Genomic DNA, 20,178 nt, shown 5'->3' on the forward strand with positions numbered 1-20,178 from the left:
AAACACAGTTTTTTGTGAATATCATTAATGAATCTCATCAGATTTTCATTACTGCAATACAGTAATACATCTTGTCCTGTTAGGATTCAATTACACTGTAATTCTGAATAAGTTTGCACAAAAAAAAGCGCAATCAGTTACATCAACACTGTTAAGTCAAGAAATTCAAAGAACTTGCAGATTTTTATTTTGTAATTATACATTTAATTGCTCTTTAAATATTTGTGTAAGACAATTCATACATTATCATGTAATCTCAACTTAAATATTTTAGCAGTGGAAACTTAGCTTGTATGAAGTCAAATGAAAAAGAAAGTTCTAAATACTCATAAAAGTTAATTTGATTGAAGTAATTTAAGTTTTCTCTACTCAAACCAATTAACTATTTTGAGCATTAGGATTTATGATGTTTTTAATCGAACTCATAATACATTTAAGACTATACAAGTACTTTAATTCATTTAAATTTGTAATTTAAACAATCATATAATTTTATGCATTACGGTAATGTAATTTAAATGTAAATGTGACAAAAATCAATGCAAAAAGTTTTTTTTTTTTTTTTTTTAGAAATGGCCTATCAAAATAGGCCATTTTTTTATTTATTTACAGTGAAATATAATCTAGACATGCACTGTAAGAATATATTAACAGTACTTTTTTACCTTAAGCTTACGTCCATTTCTTTCAACCCTAAAACACAACGATGCAAAATACGCAAGAAACTCCTATGAAAATCGATAAGGAAAAATTCCTTCACATTAACAGACTTTTCTTAGAGTGTGTTCTTGACGAGTTTTGTGAGATTCACTAAATAGCATTCACACACCGTGAGTTATTTGACCTAATGTTTGAGAATAAAACATCCAGAAGTTTCTCTTCGCTGTTGTTTGTCCAGCAGAGGGCAGTGACATCTCACGCCTTTGTTTGTGTGTCAATGGCGGCACATCGTTTCAAAAAAGTCTAATTACTCGTGTCTTCAATTTTTATTTTATTTTTTTTATTAGTAATTATGGATTTATCAGTAAAACTGCTGGGAGTTATGTTGTCTTCACCTTTTTGTCGTGTGTCTGTTCAGTGCGTGTGTCGTTGTTTGTCAAACACAGCGCTGAATGTGTGTTAGCTTTAGCCCGAACACAGAATAACGCCATATTATTGTTATTCCAGCTCTCCACCACCCTGCTATAAAATGTGTTTCTGTTTCTTCTGAAATCTCACTTCCCCATATTAACTGTGTTAGTTTTGGATGAAACCTCGAGCCCACCCGCTGTAACTCAGACCTGCAGTGCATTCTGGGTAGATCTTCTGGATTGTGTGTTTTAATAGTTCACTTGATCCTTCATCAGGGAGTGTTATTTTATCACAGATAGGATATAAAGCACTCGGACGGGAAGTGTCCTCTTTGTCCTGAGATGAGATGCCAACGGGCCTGTTTTTATTAGCACTTGTGCCAGGCCAAAATTATTTCCCATGTGTGAAAATAATCAGGATCTCGGAGTAATTGAAACGTAAATCATAAAGAAATTGCCTGTAATAAAATAGCAACTGACTTTTTGTTTGCACAGGTGGGTATATTTTGTTAAATAATAATTGACTTCTATATTATGCATTCAAATCATTTAAAATTGATAAGTAAATTAATAATTTTATTTTGTACACTTGTTATATTTATTTTTAATCTTTTAAAGCAGTGTTGTTACTTGTTCCTTATTTGTATTGCCTAGCGGTGTTCAAAGAAGAGAAACACCATTAACATAGAGAACAGAAGTATTAAACCTGTGTTAGGTGTGGTTTTTAACCTTGAAGGGCCAAATAAAGGAAGTTATGATTATTTCTTCACCCTTTTTGAATGTTGCGGTGCTCCTCAGCCATGAGGAATCTGCAGAGTTTGTTGTTCTTCATGGGTGAGAGTCTTCACGACGTCAGCACTCTTTCTTCTCCAAAACCTTGAATGAACAAAAGGAGGATTGTGGTCACTGGTCTGGGAACCCATCATGCCGGCCCGAGGGAAAGACGTCACAGACTACAGGAGACTCGCAACATTCGCCAGATTGCAAATTTTCATTTGTAAGTCATCAAAATTACAGCGTCTCCTTCAACCCCATTTCCAGAAAAGTTGGGACATTTTTTAAAATGCAATACAATCAAGAATCTGTGATTTGTTAATTCTCTTTAACTTTTGTCTATTTAACTGACAAAATTACAAAGAACAGATTTCCGATGATTTCACTGACCAACTTAATTGTATTTTGTAAAAAAAAATTGTTTTTTTTTTGATGGCTGCAACACACTCCAAAATGAGGAATGAGGCCTGGCACTGTCTTGTCATCTTGATGGCATTATATGCCTCCACATCAATGATACCTTCACACATACGAGAGTCACCATGCCGTTTGCACTGATGCACCCCCGTAGAAGTTTTCTTTTGCAGCTGTCGCTGATGAAAGTCTGGATGATCCCTTTCGTCTTTGAGACAGAACTCAATGTCCATTTTACCCCAAAACCATGCTGAAACATGTACTTATCTGACCACAGCACAGTCTTTTAGATCATCTGAGATGAGCTCAGGCTCAGAGAACTCGGCAGCTTCTCTGCATTGAACTGATTTCTCCTTGCATAACAGAGATTCATGTTTCATTTCTTGATCCAGACTGTGTTAGGTGACAACGATTCTCTAATGTACTCCCGAGCCCATGTGTCTGTATTTACCACATAGCAGGATGGTTTCTCATGCAGTGCCGTCTGAGGGCTCAAAGGTCACACACATTCAATGGAGATCTCCTGCCTTGCCTTACAGATTTCTCTGGATTCACTGAAACTTTTCACAATATTATGTATGGTAGATGGAGAAAGACATAAATATGTTGCAATCTTTCATTGGGAATGACAATTCTCTCATGACATATGGCACAAAGTGGTGAGCCATGACCCATCTTTCCTTGCTGGATGCTCTTTTTATACCCAGACACAACACCCTTATAAATGACCGATTTCCCTTATAATTGTGGACTGTTTCAAAAGAGTTAACTTGGATAATCACTCTCAGAAATAAAGGTACAGAAGCTGTCACTGGGACAGTACCCTTCAAACGGGTTCTAATATGTACCATTTACTAATATGTACACTTTTGGTACCAATATGTACCTTTGAGGGACTAATATGCACTCTTTAGGCACAAAGGTGTACCTTTTGAAAAGGTACCGCCACAGTGACAGCTTTTGTACCTTTTTTTCTGAGTGTTCTGTAATATTTTCACTTTTATTTAGCCTCTGTACCAACTTTTTTAGAGTGTGTTGCAGCTGTCAATATATATATAAAAAAAATTGGCCAGTGAAAACAATTAAATATTTTAAATAAAGGTTTAAAAGAGATTTAACAAATCACATATTGCGCTTTACAAAATGTCCCAACTTTTCTGGACTTGGTGTTGTAAATGAATAAAAGTAAAATATGATCTTCAGTTTCATTTCTGCTACTAGTTTACTGTAACAGAAATCAAATCTAAAGATGTAACCAGACCAGACCCAGTGTTCTAGTGACTGGATGAGCTCTGGCGTGACATCTGGGCTTTGATGTCGTGAAACTGTGTTTTGTCTATTTTAGCGCAGTGATGCTGAAAGCTGCTTCCTGTGAGCGGCGGCGCTTTGAAACACAGGGCAGGAGCGCTGGGTCAGAACCGGACCTGGATTAGGGCCGTGTGGGCCTATCCTGTCGCCTCAGCACTGTCATTTCAGTCACTTCCTCCACTTCCTGTTGACGCCACTTGGCACATCTGTACAATAAACACAGCCTTCCTGTCCAGGAGGTAACACTCATCTCTATATACACTCAACCTCATCACTGTTAAAACTCACAAATATATTGATTTATTTACTCTTTCTATAAATACACTACCATGCAAAAATTTGGGGTCGGTAGGATTTTTTCAAACTTTTTTTTTTTTTAACATAAGTCTCTTATGCCCAAAAATACAGTAAAAACAGTAATATTATTAATATTACAATAAAAAAAGCTTTTTATTTTAATTTATTTTAAAATGTAATTTTCAGCATCATTTCTCCAGTCCTTGGTCCTTCAGAAATCATTCTCATATGATCTAATGCTGATTTGCTGCTCATGAAACGTTTCTCATTATTATCATACATGAACTTTGATTAATAGACATTTAAAACAGCATTTATTTGAAATCAAAATCTTTTGTAACATTATATTTTCTTTGCTGTCACTGTTCGGTTTATGAATAAATGATGAAAAATAACAGTATAGTTCATTTTAGTTATAGTATATATAAAAATATAAATGTTTTGCATTTTCATGATTTATGATAAGCAGTCTAATTAGTAATGGCATTTTTTTCTATTTAGGTTTTTACAAAAGATAGATAGATAAATAGATAGATTGATGAATAGATGGATAGATAGATAGATACTTTATTAATCCTGTTTATCATCACGATACTTTATTAACATATTTGTTCAACAACAAATTTTCAAATATTCTACATTGTGGTTTGCTGACTTGTATAATCAGTAAGTCAGTGATACAGGGCGTTGTAAGCTGATGTTTTTATGGCGGGATGCAGGGAGGGATGGAGGTCATCTCAGTAGAGCTTCAGTGGCTTCTGTTGGACACACAGATCTCTGTCCCGCTGCCAGATTCAACATGAGCGCTCTCTCGAGCAGCAGTGCCCACTGTCTAAACACTGGGCAGAGTCATCTGGAGACAGGCTGTGAAATTCAACATGCCCAGAGGAATATGCGAACGCTTTATAGTCATCCTGACTGGTTATTTTTGCATCGCTCAGGCTTCCTGCCACACACACTTTAGATAAGAGTGCTGAGAACAGACAGAGAACAAAGATCCCTACGCCTTATTCTCAGCTGTCATGCAAAACGGTTTTTACAGGAAAGTATTACAGGAAATAATTATTACAACAGATGTTTGTTCAAAGCAAATTACTCTCTTTTTTATCTATATTGTATAAAATCACAGTTGATGAAGATGCTCAATGCATTAAGATGTTTATTGCTTCATGCATGCACCTATGCAGGTCGCATACGCGCTATGAAACACTTGCAAGGACGGCAAAAGTATTTTTTATCACAATGCACATTTCTAACCTTACTTAAGTAGAAGAGTCTGACACATCTTTAAGCTTACTGGAGGAAAACTTCAAAACTTAAGCTCTTAAAAGTGCAGAATATTTTATTCTACATAAAGGTGGTATGCTCTCATAGTGGCTGCCATGTTGTGATCACATGACCAGCTGAATTTGTGTGCATTTTAAGGTAACACTTTATTTTGCAGTGTCCTTGTTACATATGTTACATGTAGTAATAACAGTAAATTATGCATAATTGCATGCAACCAACCCTCAACCAAAACCTAATCCTACCCTAACTCTATATTAAGTACATGTAGTTGCTTAATATTACCCAGTACTCAAATATATAATTACACTGTAACAAGGACACGTTAATATAAAGTGTAACCCATTTTACCATACAAAAAAGAACACACTTCAGATTTAAGGCCTGTCTGAATTCAGCCTCGCACAGAACAGTCCAACTTTGATCAATGCAACAAATTCTTTCTTCATATTAAATAAATACAAAATGCGGGATAACGCTAACACATATACCCGACACTTACGGTCCTTTGAGACTTGATATCGTTCTGTAGAGAGTCCCATTAGGCAGGGAAACAGATGGAACAGCATTCCAAACAGATCTCCAGACAGTCCGAAGACTGGCAACAGTCCTCCAGTATCCCACAATCCAGCAGGGCAGAGCAGGTGTCCTCCGCACAGCACGCCAGACCTCCGGTGGCTGCTTCGCCACAACAGCAGAGAGCGTCACACTCCAGACCGCAGGCCAGACACTGAGCCACGGCCGAACAGCATGACAGCAGCTCGCAGAACAGACAGGCTAGTATGCAGTGCGCACAGCAGTCTGAAGACAGACAGAAGCGTACAGTGTTTGTGGATCTGCTTATCATCATTCACAGGACACACTGACATTTGGGCCCTCGTGATTTCTAAACTATATATTTTGATACGTTGTTTCACTTGTGATGCAAAAGTTTTGGAATCATTTGGAAGAGAAAAAATGTACAGTATTTTGTAAATACTTGTCACTTACTGTACACTAGGTTTGGTGTCTCTTATGCTCACCAAGGCTGCACTTATTTGATCAAAATTACTGTAAAAACAGTAATATTGTTATATATTATTATTACAGTTTACAAACTGTAAAAATGTAATTTATTTATATTATGCAAAGCTGAATTTTCAGCATCATTACTCCAGTCTTCAGTGTCACATGATCCTTGAATATGCATCTAATATGCACAAGAAATATTTAGTTACTAAAAAAATGTTGTGTTGCTTAATATTATTGTGGAAACCGTGATGCATTTTTTTCAGGATTCTTTGATGAATAGAAAGAACATTGTATCTTTTGTAACACTGTAAATGTCTTTACCGTCACTTTTGATCAATTTAATGCATCCTTGCTGACATCTTAATAAGGAGGTGACATTATAATTACTACATTGTTCAAACTTACGCTTCTCTGATAGCCTTTATCAGCATTTAATTATGTTTACACTTATATTACCCTCTGAAAACTCATAGAAATCTTTGTTTTGGTCGGTTACAGTTTATTTAAAGGTGTCCTTGTTACAAGCCAAGTCATCTTCATTTATATAGCGCTTTTAACAATGTAGATTGTTTCAAAGCAGCTTTAGAGATAAACGTATAATTTAAGGTAACAGAGATTGTTTTGGCTTTATAGCGGTTATTTAATAAAGTTATTTTCCAGCTAAAGTTAGTTTTGATTGATTCGCTTCCGTCACAACGATCACAGTGTAATTATACAATCAAGAACTGAGTAATATGAATTAACAACATGTACTGTACTTACTATAGGGATAGGAATAAGGTTTAGTTACTTGCATGTAATAATGTATAATGTTATCACTATAATAATTACATAAATAAAGTGTTACCTTTGTTTTTCTAAAGGCAAAATTATTGAGGATAAATAATGTGGTTAATATGGCCATTTTTGTTACTCATTTGTATTTCAAGCACACCGAACCTGAGCGATCCCACCAGAATGCACTCATTTATCTGTTTAATTCCTTTAAAGCAGTTAAAAAATCACACAAACTCATGATATTGTCAAAACATCAAGCCCTCTCAGTATTTAAATTCTCCAGATTAGATTATGCATCAGCTAGTGTGAGTTAGTCATCAAACAGGGATGTGTGAGCTAACGGAAAGAATTATCAAACGCTGACGTGAAGGGACCATAAAACACATGCAGATAAATCCAGCGGGCCGTCCAGTGTCAATGACAGATAAGAGCGGGCCCTATATTTACGAACAGACCAGTGGGCGGAGGCCTCTTTTCAGATATGCCCCAACGTGCTCTAAAAATACACAAACATATTGACACTAAAATTTGAGCGTGGACTGAACCAATAGGTGTTTTTATGACGTGTGTTCAAATGCTTTTCTTACCGTCTCCAGCTACTCTCTGTATCTGCGAGGCATCGCCTTTGAAGCTCTGCTGGCTCACGGAAGTGGAGGGTGTGTGTTTTCTGTGAGGGTGTTTGTGTCCATTGCACTTTGCATGTCGCTTGCATTTCTTGTGTGCTGAAGCACGAGGCGTCGATCCTCCTGATGAAGAAGCAGGCGGTTTGCAGATGATAGTAGAGCCATTGATGACTGGAGGAGAGGAGCCATTGGGAAAACTGGGCTTCGCTGAAATGTGTTAAATTCACATTTGAATGGATTAAAATTCAGACAATAATGCATTTTAACACATTACAATTTGTAACATATAAATTCATACAAATACATACAATGCAATTGCATCTAGGGCCCAACCGATTAGCATTATCTAGTCTATTAACAATTAGTCATCATCAAATCAGCCTATTAGAATGATTTCTGAAGGTCATGTGACACTGAAAACTGGAGTAGTGACAGGAATAAATTACATTTTAAAATATATATTTGTTATGGAGAGACCTTGACGTTGTCTTCCATCACTGTTTTATTGTGTTTTTACAGTTCTTATTCATTTTATAATATTTGCGTGAGGTTCGCTGTTTTAGCTGAATGGGCGAACTGCATGGGAGTGCTCATATTGTTGGTTTTATCCGTCCTATTTATTGTATTTATTGACTTGATTTAACTCTTGTTCGTAATCATCTCGTGTATTTAACTATTAATCATATGGTGAGGAAAGAGTTAATTTGAAAAAAATGATATGCTCCAATAATCAGCGGGACACCTAAATTTACTTCACTATTTTACAATTAAATCCTAATCTAATCATGACAAACTATATATGGTTGGAAAGGTCCAAGACTCCTAAATAGATATTTTAGCACTGTTTTTGTTACAAATTATGTAGGAACAGAAATAGATGAATTTATGACAAGAGTGAACCTCAAAAAATCTACATCATAACAGGAGTTCTGGCGTTTGTCACAAAAAGTCGACGCACATACTTTTAATAATTGAAACTTTGGTTTTCATGCTAAAAGTTCATAATAAAAGATATAATCTAGTATTTGTCAATAAAAAATTATAAAATAATATTATCCTCTAAAAAGTATAATATATATATATAGTATCCTCTAAAATATAATATTATCTTTTTTATCGCCTTTTTTTATTACATCACATATTTTAGTAGTTATCATAAATTAGGTATCATTTGAAAGCTTACGAACTTGAAATTGGATGTTGCATTACCATAGAAACGGTACTTTATCGGGCTCCTCCCCTTTTGGGCGTCAACATGTTTCATAATTTATGATCAAAACCTTTCCTAATCTTGACAAAACACATATTGTCAGAAAGGTCTGAGTCTCAAGGTTCCATATTTTGTGACAGAAGTGATATTTGGACAGATATTTATTAATTTGTTACGGCAGAATGCATAGAATTAAATTCAATGGAATGTATGTCCCCCGGTGGCTATTTTTGGTATTACGCCTAAACAAAATCTCATGGGAACTTCAATTTTTGTGATATCAACTTCAAATTTGGAGTACAACTTGGTTAGATATATGGCTTGGATTTTATAGTAATTTTATAGTAAAAAATATTTTGTAAAATATATATTTTATATAAAATAAAAAATATTAAGTAGTAGGTACAGTATATTTGATTTACTGTAAATTTAAACTTCCATAACTTTTTCATACATTAATTTTTTTTCTTTAAAACAAGACCAGACTTAGGTCTATATTCCAAAGCATTCTTGAATTACAATCATTTAAGTTTGAATAGTGCATTTTAATGTCCAAAAAGGGGGGTGAGAGTTAAGGGGTTAAGGCAGCCGTCACTAGGGGAAGGGAGGATTGGACGGATTGTGTTTTTTGAGGGAATCTGAACAAGGTTATTGTAGCGTTGCGTGAGCGCACTGAAACTCTGGCTTCAATAGGTGAAGAGGAGAGTTTGTACTGTTTAAGCACATACCAGTTCTAGTTTTTAGACTGTTTTTATTGATAACCAGTTTTATTTATTTTACCATATTTTATTTGCACATCGGCTTGTAATAAACATCTTTTTGGATGCCAACATCGCCCCGTTTTTTACATCTTGGAGTGTTTCTCCTTGCGACGGCTTGGGTCTCTATCACAATATTAAATAGAAAACAGTTATTTTTTACTGTATTTTTGATCACATAAGCAGAGGACACTTCTTTCAAAAACATTAAAAAAGACCCTAACTTTTGAACAGTAGTTTAACTGGCAAGCATGTCTCGTCAAAAGTATTCCAAAATACTGTAAATTTTTGCTCTTCCAAATGATTTGCTACACAGTTAAAGGGAAAGTGTGTAATTTCTGTGCCACTAGTTTCACTAAACGGATTTGCAATAACGATTGTGTCTATGCAAGCTCCAAAAAAGACAAAAAAACACAATAAAAGTTTCATGACAGACACAAAAACCAATGGAGTTTGGTATCTCCTTTGGCGTTTCACAGAAAAAAATAATAAGTGGTTCGAACGATTTTCATTTTTGCGTGAATTAATTCTTTAAATAATGCTAATAATGATAATAATGAAAAATGTAAATACCGTTAACTTTGTCTATTTTGCGTGAAATAGTAGGAATATGGTCTGGAAGCAGTAAAGCATCATCACTGGATGTGACACCGTCTGTCAGGGACTCGTTGCTTCCGTTGTGAACAATCTCAGCCGAGACAGGACCTGTCAGTCACAAATAATGATTTAAGTCTGTCTGAATGTCATGACTATTTCTCCAATGTAAAATTAAGCATAAAAGCTTAAAAACTCTCAAAAATCAACAGATTTGCTTCATAAACATCCCTCTCACCGGCGACTTCAGGTTTGCTGGTGGCCCGTGGTTGTGTTGTGTGGACGTGATGTTCCTGGGCCACGACCCTGTCCGGGACGCTGCCCTGCTGTTGGACATCCATGGCTTCTGTCTCCATTTGAGACGCCTAATTCTAACTCTGAGAGGACATCCAGAAAGAGAAGAGTTTTAGCATAGATGGTGTGTAATCAGTCTGGGTGTTGTTTGTGGAGTAGAGTTCAAAATGAAAACCTCTGTCATGATGACTTTTATCACCAAAACAGCATGAGAAACACTTGAAAATGTGACCTAAAGTTACCATGAAATCAAAATTGACAATTCTTTTTGCCATGTTTATTATAAATGCGCATTTTTTTGTGCCTCATAAGCTTCAATCAAGACGAGTTGCAACTTCTCATGTTTACTGGTGTGAGGGCGGGACAACCTGTCACTCACATGAGATCGACCAATAGCAAACCACAACCATTTAGCCATCCAATCAATTCCCAATAGAAAAAATCAAGCCCCGCCCTACATTTGTTCTTGTTTGAGAAGCAGTTTAACTCACATATACATAACAATAGGGATGAAAAAACAATTGCAACTTCCGTTTCATGCCGACTTTAAAGTGCATTAAACAGACATTTGCTTGTGCTGCTTCTGAAGTGAGTTGGAAAGGTGACTAATCTGAACGTCCTGCTGAGTCAGACAGAACTGACAATATCATCAAAGCCCTGAGCTAATATAAAGGAGTCATAATAAACATTTTTGCTGGTTGTTTGCTGTTTTAAAGATCTGCCTACTTTTTATCTACAGAGCATTCATTGTAGGGAATCTCTCTAGTTCAACGCTCGTCCCTGTCTAACCCTGATTCGGAGTCATTCTATGTCCCCACTCCTCTACTGTAACATTTTTAATGTTTTTTCATATGTGACCCTGGACCACAAAACCAGTCTCATTTTTTGAACTTTAGATGTAGACATCATCTGAAAGCTGAATAAATAAGCTTTCCATTGACGTATGGTTTGTTAGTATATGACATATTTGGCCGAGATACAACTATTTGAAAATCTGGAATCTGAGGGTGCAAAAAAATCGAAACATTGAGAAACTCGCCTTTAAAATTGTCCATTTATGTTCTGCGTTCACTTACAAAAATAAATGTTTTATATATTTACGGTAGGAAATTTACAAAATATCTTCATGGAACATGATCTTTACTTAACATCAGGGCCGGTTCTAGACATTAGGAGGCCCCCCACCCCCAATAAAAAACACTTGAAACAAATATGATTCCTAATCTTTTTATTTATACAACATTTAATTTTAAATTTAGTATATTTTTACTTACACATAAATAAGTTTGGACACATTACTATTTTTAATGTTTTTGAAAGAAGTCTCTTATGCTCATCAAGCCTGGATTTATTTGATCAAAAATACAGAAAAATAATATAGTGAAATATTATTAAAATTTAAAATAATGGTTTTCTATTTTACTATACTTTAAAATATATTTCTGTGATGCAAAGCTGAATTTAGTGTCACGTGATCCTTCAGAAAACTTTATAATATTCTGATTTATTATCAAATGTTAGAAATGGTGCTTAATATTTATTGTATAACCTGCGATACTTTTTTTCAGGATTTTTTGATTATTAAAAAGTTGTTTTAAAAAAAGTCTTCACTATCACTTTTTATATATTTAACACATCCTTGCTGAATATTCCTGTTTTTTTCTGTATTTTTGATCAAATAAATGCAGGCTTGTAGAGCATAATAAGAAACTTCTTTCAAAAACATTAAAAATAGTAATGGGTCCAGACGTTTTACTGGTGATTTTTGGCATAAAAGAAAAATCGATAATTTTGACCCATACAATCTATTGTTGGCTATTGCCACAAATATACCCGTGCGACTTATGACTGGCCTATCCGAAGCTGATGAGATTATATTATACATTACTACTGTAATGTACATATTTGTCTTAAAGGAAATTTCTGCTATCCTGCAGATTACTTAAAAACCTTGACAGTTGCTCTTATTCATTTTTAAACTTTAGTTTTCAACTTTATAATAATTATAATAACATTAACAGATATTATAGAATACATAACATGATTAATGTCTAATGTATTATTTCATTTGTCTATGCCTTTGAACCTATTTTTTTTATTAAGTATAATTATTTAATCATGATTAATGTATATTTTGGATGTTTAACAGTCAAGCACAACAAACAATGACGTAAATGTCAAGATAAAAATATTTCTTGGACCATATCAAGTATATCCTCTCCATATAAAAGGATTAAAGTTTGAATTTAATTATGCAAGATATTGTTTGTCCAAATTAACCACGTGTTATTTTAAAAATGACAGTTTTGGCACTACATTTGCCCTTGAAAGAGGTAAACAGAAGTAAACTTTCGATAACGTGACTCTGTTTCTGGTGACCCAGAATGAAGCGAAATGACCAGAGCCTGAAGAAGACACAAAGAAATGAATTGAAGTCTTTCTTACCTTATCTCGAATAACTCCAGTCTTGTACCGAGGACGTTTTAATTCACCTTAATTCAGAATGAATGTGTGATGTTCGCTCGTGAGCGCGAGCATCTGCTTTGACCAGCGCGTGTTGCGAACTCTCGAGCTCGTGCGCGTGCACGACATCCTTCCTGCACTGCAGGGAACTGTTTAATTTAGTTCTGGTGATTTATATGGTTTACCTGCAGTACTGGTCCAAAAAAAAAAAAAAAAAAAAACATATCTAAATTACCTCATGAAATTCTAGTTTATTTGCTGCATGTCTTCAAACATAGTTTTATACAGTCTATGTTTCAAACACATTCATGTCTGTCATTGAGTATTATCAAAATTAATGGACGATAAATAATTGTTTGTTTATATTACTGATTATATTGATCTCTCTCTGAATTTTGGCATTATATAAGAGTTAATTAGTCCGTAATTATATAGCTAATACTCATTTGATTCTAATAAATCTAAATAAACTTTTCAACAATCATATCAGTCAAAATATGAAATCAATAGCCTACAAAATACATTCAAAATGCAAAAGGAAGTGTTAAAGACATTTTTTACTGTATAATATCAAAATGAAATTCTCTACATACTCAGGTTTATTTTAGTCTCACCAAGATACTATTACAGTTTCATTAATATTTTGAAAGTTTTTATTTTCATACTTTCCGTTTTAGTTTTATTTTTTTATTTTTAGTCTCTTTCTCTATATATTTTATTATTTCAGTTTTAAAAAATGAGAAATGTTGTCTTGACTTGTTATATTTTATTTTATTATTTCAAGTAACAAAAATGTTTTTATGTTTTTAGTTTTGTCACCTGTCTGTGGGTGCGGTCACTTACACACACGTCCAATAGGGGGCAGTAGATCGTTTGGTCGTAGAAGAAGAATCATAGCGGTGGAAGCGGAAGTAAATGTTGTGATGCAATGTCCCGCTGTGTAAACAAAAGGAGTAAAATAAAATTAATTCACTGTACACACGTTTAGTTCACGATGGTTATGACAGCTTATTAGTTTTTGTGCTTCAGATGTTCTGAATGACTGTCGTGACATTCCTTCCTTTTGGATAATAACCGTACAAATCTGTCATGGTAAGCGAAATATTAGTTTTGCCATTCTGGTTGTTTTACCCTTATAAGTAGAACTGGGCGGTACCATGGTACAATTGTACATGTACATGGAATACCGTGGTACTTTGATATATACCATAGTACTGATACTGAATGAACATATTAATATACCAAGGCACTTTAAAGAATAACGTTACTCTGGTTCATGTCCAAAACTTGCTACTTTTTTTGTTAAGAGTATGATAAAAGCCGTTATAGAGAGAGAGAGATAATGTAATACTATTTAATATAAATGACAATGACAGCTCAGAGTAGCTCTTGCATAAAGAGCTAAAAGAGCATAAATTGTGCCATCGTTCAAATGAAGGTTTGGCATCACAAAGAATCAGAGTTTAGTATGCAGTATATAGAAACATAATAAAATGTGCATATACAGTATATACTGACATTTTGAAAAATGTGAGCAGCACAGAATACAGTAATATTATCAGCTGGCAGGGTTACAGTAGTAGTAACGTACAGAAAATGTTAAATTGGATGCAAGTTCTGTTTCTTCTCTTATGTTTCAGGACAGCGAAGTGTCAGACTTTGACAAACCTCCCAGACCCGGGATGAGTGCAAGCCGGAGCAACGCGCCTGTTTATTGCGTTTGTCGCAAACCAGACATCAACTGCTTTATGATGTAAGATGTGTTTCTATTGAAATGTTTGAATGCCTTTTCTGAGGAGGCTTTTACTTTGTTAAATTCAATATTTTTAATTGCATGTTTTAAATTCTTGTAAACAGTGGTTGTGAAAGCTGCAGTGAGTGGTTTCATGGAGACTGCATTAATATTTCCGAGAAGACGGCCAAAACCATCCACGTGTGGTACTGTGAAAAGTGTCGAGGTAAGGACTTTATTGTTTATTTATTTGATGTAATTATTTGTTTTATTTTAGAACATATAAAATAATAATTTTAAATAATTATAGTGTCAGTAGCAACCCTGAGTGTGTGCATCCTTTGGTCTAGGTAAAAATAATTCTTTGGAGATCAAATACCGTCCCAAAAAAAGCCGAGAGAAAGAATCAGAGGCAGACGGGACCGATAACCAGCCCGACACACCGGATTTCAAATCAGATGGACGACGAGGGTCACGGGTAAGAATTTGCTGTCTGCAAATAACCTTTGTGAAGACGGTAACTGAAAAGTGTGTTGTTTGTTAACCCTTTGGACTGACTATGGGGAGTATTTGGGATTTGTCCATAGATTAAGCGCTCCGCTCGCATGTGTGGAGAATGTGAAGCCTGCATGCGCACAGAGGACTGTGGACTGTGCGACTTCTGTAAAGACATGAAGAAGTTTGGCGGCCCGAATAAGATCAGGCAGAAATGCCGACTGAGGCAGTGTGAAGTGCGGGCTAGGGTGAGTTTCACTTTTGTAAAAGAGTCGCTTTGCCTGTGATTTCATCTTTTTTTTGCCTTTTTATCATACACCTTTATGGTCTGATAATGTTTTGTTGCCTCTGTGTACAATATGATGCACTCAGCAATTATTCTCAATTGGTTCTGTAAGTTTTAATGCTTTTTCATTGATTTATTGTTAATTTAGCAGACACTTTTACAGAGAAAATTCGTCTAGAGTAACTTGAAAAATCGGCATGAAACGGAATTTGCGATAATCTTTTCTTTTCTTTTGTGACGTATATACGAGTGAAACGGCTTCTCAAGCATGTCAAAATATAGGGCGGGACTCAGTTTTGTTCATCGGGAATTGATTGGATGGTTGTGGTATGCTATTGGTCGATCTCATATGAGTGACAGGTTGCCCCGCCAGTAAACACATCATCAGAGGAAAAGATGATGTCGTTGAAAGAGGTAGGGAAACTTATTTTGATTAAAGATTATGAGGGCACATGAATTTAAAACATAATAATAATTTCTAATAAACACTGCAGTATTCCATTAAAAAAACAAAACAATAATTGTTTTGATTTTTTTGGTGACTTTAAGGATCATCCCTTGTGGTGCTTGAACCTACAACCTTTCAGTTTCCAGCCCTTCTTTAACCACTATCTTTTATTTTTCAGAAAATGTTGCGAGTGAAGGATGAGGAGTGCTCCATGTCTAAGGGCAGAGACTATCAAGACGGCCCAATGTCTGAAGACTACAGTGAGAATGAGCTGGAGCTGTATCAGCAGTACTGCGCTGGGCAGTATGGAGAACACAGCACGGTACCTCACATCACACTTCAGCGCTATAAAAAAAGTACCTTTTAAAGGAAGTTAGCCCACTTCGCTGTCTTGGTAACACCCCTGGATGTATTTCCAATAACCAGAAATGGTTGTGTCTGAGTTTTGTGTTTTTTTCTTCAGGGTTGGAACAGTGATGACGATGATGGTTCATATGCTGATTCAGCTCTGAGAAAGAGAGCTGTTAAGGTCAAGCACGTGAAAAGAAGAGAAAAGCGATCTGAAAAAAAGGTAAAGACCTAAAAATATGTGTATGGAATGCTTGTTTAACCCTGTAAAGCCTGACATATGAAATAATACTCAGAAAGAAGAAATTTAACAGTTTATTGAACTTTTTGACAAACAAGTTCAAGCTTTTATGGCTTGTATAGGAGAATATAAAATAAAAATTTTATTCAGAGACACAAACTGAGCAAAAATATGAAATTTGGTGCAGTTGCTGATGAAAAAGTTGACATTCTGATAGCTCGTAATGTAAATGAGATCTTTATAACAGTATAGCAGACTACTTGCTTACAATTCATATCAGTTAGTTGTGACTCTATATCTCCCAATAATATGGCTTAGTAAAATTATATTTAAATGCTTAGTTTTATGATCAAAGCTCTGTAGTCTTGATCAAAATATATAATTCAAAGCAATACATTGATGATTGAGAGATCTTTCCTCAAAAGCCTGATGGATCATATTTGATACTCACTTTTGAACTTGATTTTTCTGAAAAATTGTGTCTGGATAATCAAGTAAACAGAAGTTGCTTCAGCCCAGCAAGTGTTTATCTCGAAATATTACTAACGATATAAAATTATTCTTACGTTTATTATAAATTACAAATTATAAATTGGATGACAGAAGGCATGAAGTAGATTGTGTACAACAGGATTTGATTATGTTGATAATTTAAAGGGCCTTCGAAATTTGCATATCAAATATGATTCAGTTAGTTTTATAGGGTTAGTATTTTTTGGCTTAAAGTAAATCATTGTGCTTAAAATGGAAACTTAAGTTTGGACTTTGTTTTCATCCATAAGAAAGAGGAGAATAAGCCTCGGAAGCACAAACCCAAACAGAAGCACCGCGACCGGGTGAGACACAACGAGCGGCCAGAGGTTCGAGACAGCGGAGGAGCAAGACAGTGCCTCGGACCCGGATGTGTCGAAGCTGCACGCGCCAGCTCCAAATACTGCTCTGATGACTGCGGCATGAAGCTCGCTGCCAAGTAAACCTGGAAATACTTTACAGTTGTAGAGTATGTTGGAGATTAGACAGACTCTGAATATTTGTGCCTTTTTGTCTTGCCAGTCGAATCTGTGAGATCCTGCCCCAGCGCATCCAGCAGTGGCAGCAGAGCCCGTGTATTGCGGAAGAACAGGGCAAGAAACTTCTGGAGCGAATCCGGCGTGAGCAACAGTCGGCTCGCTTGCGACTCACTGAGATGGAAAAACGGTTCCATGAGCTGGAGGGTATCATCGCTAAGGCCAAACAGCAGGTCGTACAGTACGATGAAGAGGTGAGAGATCATCACGACCATAGTTTCAGCATGACATTTGCACTGCTGTTAACACTGCAAACGCATTACACTGTCCTGAACATTGCTTTTCTTTTCCCTGAAGGCCAACGAGGGTGATGACGACACTGATTTGCAAATCTTCTGTGTGTCCTGCAGTCACCCAGTTAACCCTAAGGTGGCGCTGCGTCACATGGAAAGGTGCTATGCCAAGGTGTGTTGTCTGTTTTAATAATCATGATGCATAGACCTTTAAACTGTGGTCACGATTTAGTGTTTTGTTTTTAAAATGATGTGTTATGTCTTTTAATAACGTCATCATTTCCTTCCATCCAGTATGAGAGTCAGACATCATTTGGCTCCATGTACCCCACACGCATAGATGGGTAAGTTAAATTATTATTTTTTTTTTATTATAATACTAGATTTAGATGCTTCCACTGTGATATACACTACCGTGAAATAGTTTGGGGTTAATAAGGTTTTTGAAAGAAATTTCAGTAAAAACAGTAATATTGTGAAACATTACAATTTAAAAGAACTTGTTTTCTAATTTATATTTAAAATGTAATTTATTACATTGAAGACAAAGCTGAATTTTCAGCATCATTACTCCAGTCTTCAGTGTCACATGATCCTTCAGAATCATCAAATATGTTGATTTGCTGTTCAAGAAACATTTCTTATTATCATATTAATATTGGAAACTGAGATACATTTTTTTCAGTATTCAGTGATGAATAGAAAGAACAACACATTTATTTGTTGGGGGCTTTGTGCCATCTCCCAAAAATGAGCTTTTGCCAAATGGTATGTCTTCATTTCTTCTATTCGTCTGTAAAATGAGGGAAAGGTTACTAAGTGCACCTTTAATGCCTGTTAAAAAAAAAATCTAATTTTATTTCTGCTCTTTTTCTGCTTGTATCTAGTGCTACACGGCTCTTCTGTGATGTTTACAATCCACAGAGCAAAACCTACTGTAAGAGACTGCAGGTTCTCTGTCCAGAACACTCCAGAGACCCCAAGGTTACTTTAATTTGATACATGAACACTCAATTTGCATAGATAATTAGAGACCGTATGCATAAATGTGAATTTCATGCGTGCAGGTCCCTGCGGACGAGGTCTGTGGGTGTCCACTGGTTCGTGATGTATTCGAACCCACCGGAGAATATTGCAGGGTGTCCAAACGCAAGTGTAACAAACACTACTGCTGGGAGAAGCTCCGCAGGGCTGAAGTGGACCTGGAGCGAGTCAGAGTGGTCAGCGCATTACTTCAGCCTGTTACCTTTGCAAAGGAATCATTTATTTGAAGCAAATGGTTTAAGATGTTCTTAACAGCTGATGATATTTTCACATTATTGTTCATCAATTTTACATTTAATCTTTCATTCATTTACTCATTATCTCTTTTATTCCCCCAGTGGTACAAGTTGGATGAATTGTTTGAGCAGGAGCGCAATGTCAGATTGGCCATGACGAATCGTGCAGGTCTCATGGCCCTCATGCTGCACCAGACAATTCAACACGACCCAATTACCCCAGACCTGAGAACCAGCAAGGACAGATAAGGTTCCTGTCATTCCCTTTTATTCATCTATTCAGTTTGAACATGATGTTCAACCATGAAGCAACCCTCCTGACAATCTGAGGTTTTGTCTTTGATCTTACAGAGAAAACGTACAATTGCTGCTGAAGTCGCCTCACATTTGCGAAGATTTATCAGTGTCTTTGCAGTTGTTTGTTGAAACTGTAATTCATGTATGACACTCATCTTGTTTCTGTATTGTATTTGCATTAATGTAACCCTTGACTTCACTCTTTGAATGGTGCTGTGACCCCACTGGTTTGTTGTGCTTAAATTTTTTAGATTTTTAATTAATCTCATAACCCTGTATTGTGCATTAAAAAAGATCATCTAGAGATATTTTGTAGCTGGTGAAATGTCTTTTATTTGTCTTTATTTCTTGTGCCTCCACACAAAGGAATTGCTATCATTAAGGATCCTACAGTAGTTAGTTGGGTTGATATCCCTTACAAAAATGAACCATGGTTTTACTACAAATAAAACCAAAATACATAGTTACTATAGTTAAACCATGGTAACCACAAATTAACCATGGTTTTGCTACACTAACCATAGTTTAACCATGGTATTTGCAGTAAAACTGGTTATACAAATGGTAATCTGCAAAAAACAAAACAAAAAAAAAACATGGGTTACTTACTACGCTTTCACTATAATAAAACCATGGTTAATTTTTCGTAAGGGATAGGTTTTTCTTCAGTCCAAATGTGGCCAAATTATTGTAATGACATTATGGGAACTTCCTACAATTAATTAATAAGCAACAAAAAGTTTGTTGTGTGAACCTAAACTTTGGTCATACATTTACACAAAACATTTATTTTTAGGGTTGGAACCTGGTCATCTCTCAGACGAAATCAGCTAATTCTAAAATATATACGTTTAAATTCAATAATACAAAA

At 35.5% G+C, this 20,178-nt stretch overlaps 2 protein-coding genes across 8 annotated transcripts in view; one reads left to right on the forward strand and one right to left on the reverse strand.

Moving 5' to 3' along the window:
- LOC308681284 (myoD family inhibitor) overlaps positions 1-13,708 on the reverse strand; it is a 40,559-nt gene extending 26,851 nt beyond the window's left edge. For 2 of the 5 annotated variants that reach the window (XR_014029013.1, XR_014029014.1), the window contains exons 1-6: positions 12,863-13,046; positions 10,362-10,500; positions 10,103-10,234; positions 7,526-7,768; positions 5,653-5,951; positions 1,841-1,946 (exon numbers count right to left, since the gene is read on the reverse strand). Coding sequence is in view for 3 of the 5 variants with exons in the window: in XM_081350035.1 (XP_081206161.1) it covers positions 5,692-5,951; positions 7,526-7,768; positions 10,103-10,234; positions 10,362-10,479 (753 nt within the window). In the remaining 2 variants the exon portion in view is untranslated. Of the gene's footprint in view, positions 1-568; positions 1,947-4,160; positions 5,952-7,525; positions 7,769-10,102; positions 10,235-10,361; positions 10,501-12,862 lie in introns of those variants that run through there. The other 3 variants (XM_081350035.1, XM_081350036.1, XM_081350034.1) reach the window with 3 other exon arrangements.
- On the forward strand, positions 13,708-19,615 carry cxxc1a (CXXC finger protein 1a). 3 transcript variants are annotated; one of them, XM_081350029.1, is made up of 16 exons: positions 13,708-13,972; positions 14,521-14,633; positions 14,738-14,838; positions 14,963-15,090; positions 15,200-15,355; positions 15,754-15,807; positions 16,020-16,163; positions 16,305-16,412; positions 17,213-17,400; positions 17,484-17,691; positions 17,795-17,902; positions 18,025-18,074; positions 18,618-18,714; positions 18,798-18,950; positions 19,113-19,260; positions 19,362-19,615. In XM_081350029.1, exons 1-15 carry the CDS (start codon positions 13,970-13,972, stop codon positions 19,257-19,259), a joined length of 1,758 nt encoding a protein of 585 aa, XP_081206155.1. In that variant the 5' UTR covers positions 13,708-13,969; the 3' UTR covers position 19,260; positions 19,362-19,615. The 3 variants fall into 3 exon arrangements, with proteins under 3 accessions (XP_081206155.1, XP_081206156.1, XP_081206157.1); XM_081350030.1 differs by lacking the exon at positions 15,754-15,807 and having other exon boundaries at positions 13,756-13,972; XM_081350031.1 differs by lacking the exons at positions 15,200-15,355; positions 15,754-15,807 and having other exon boundaries at positions 13,763-13,972.
- The last annotated feature ends 563 nt before the right edge of the window (positions 19,616-20,178 follow it).

The sequence above is a fragment of the Scardinius erythrophthalmus genome, assembly GCF_964197995.2.
Source record: "Scardinius erythrophthalmus genome assembly, chromosome: 20".
Taxonomy (NCBI): Eukaryota; Metazoa; Chordata; class Actinopteri; order Cypriniformes; family Leuciscidae; genus Scardinius; species Scardinius erythrophthalmus.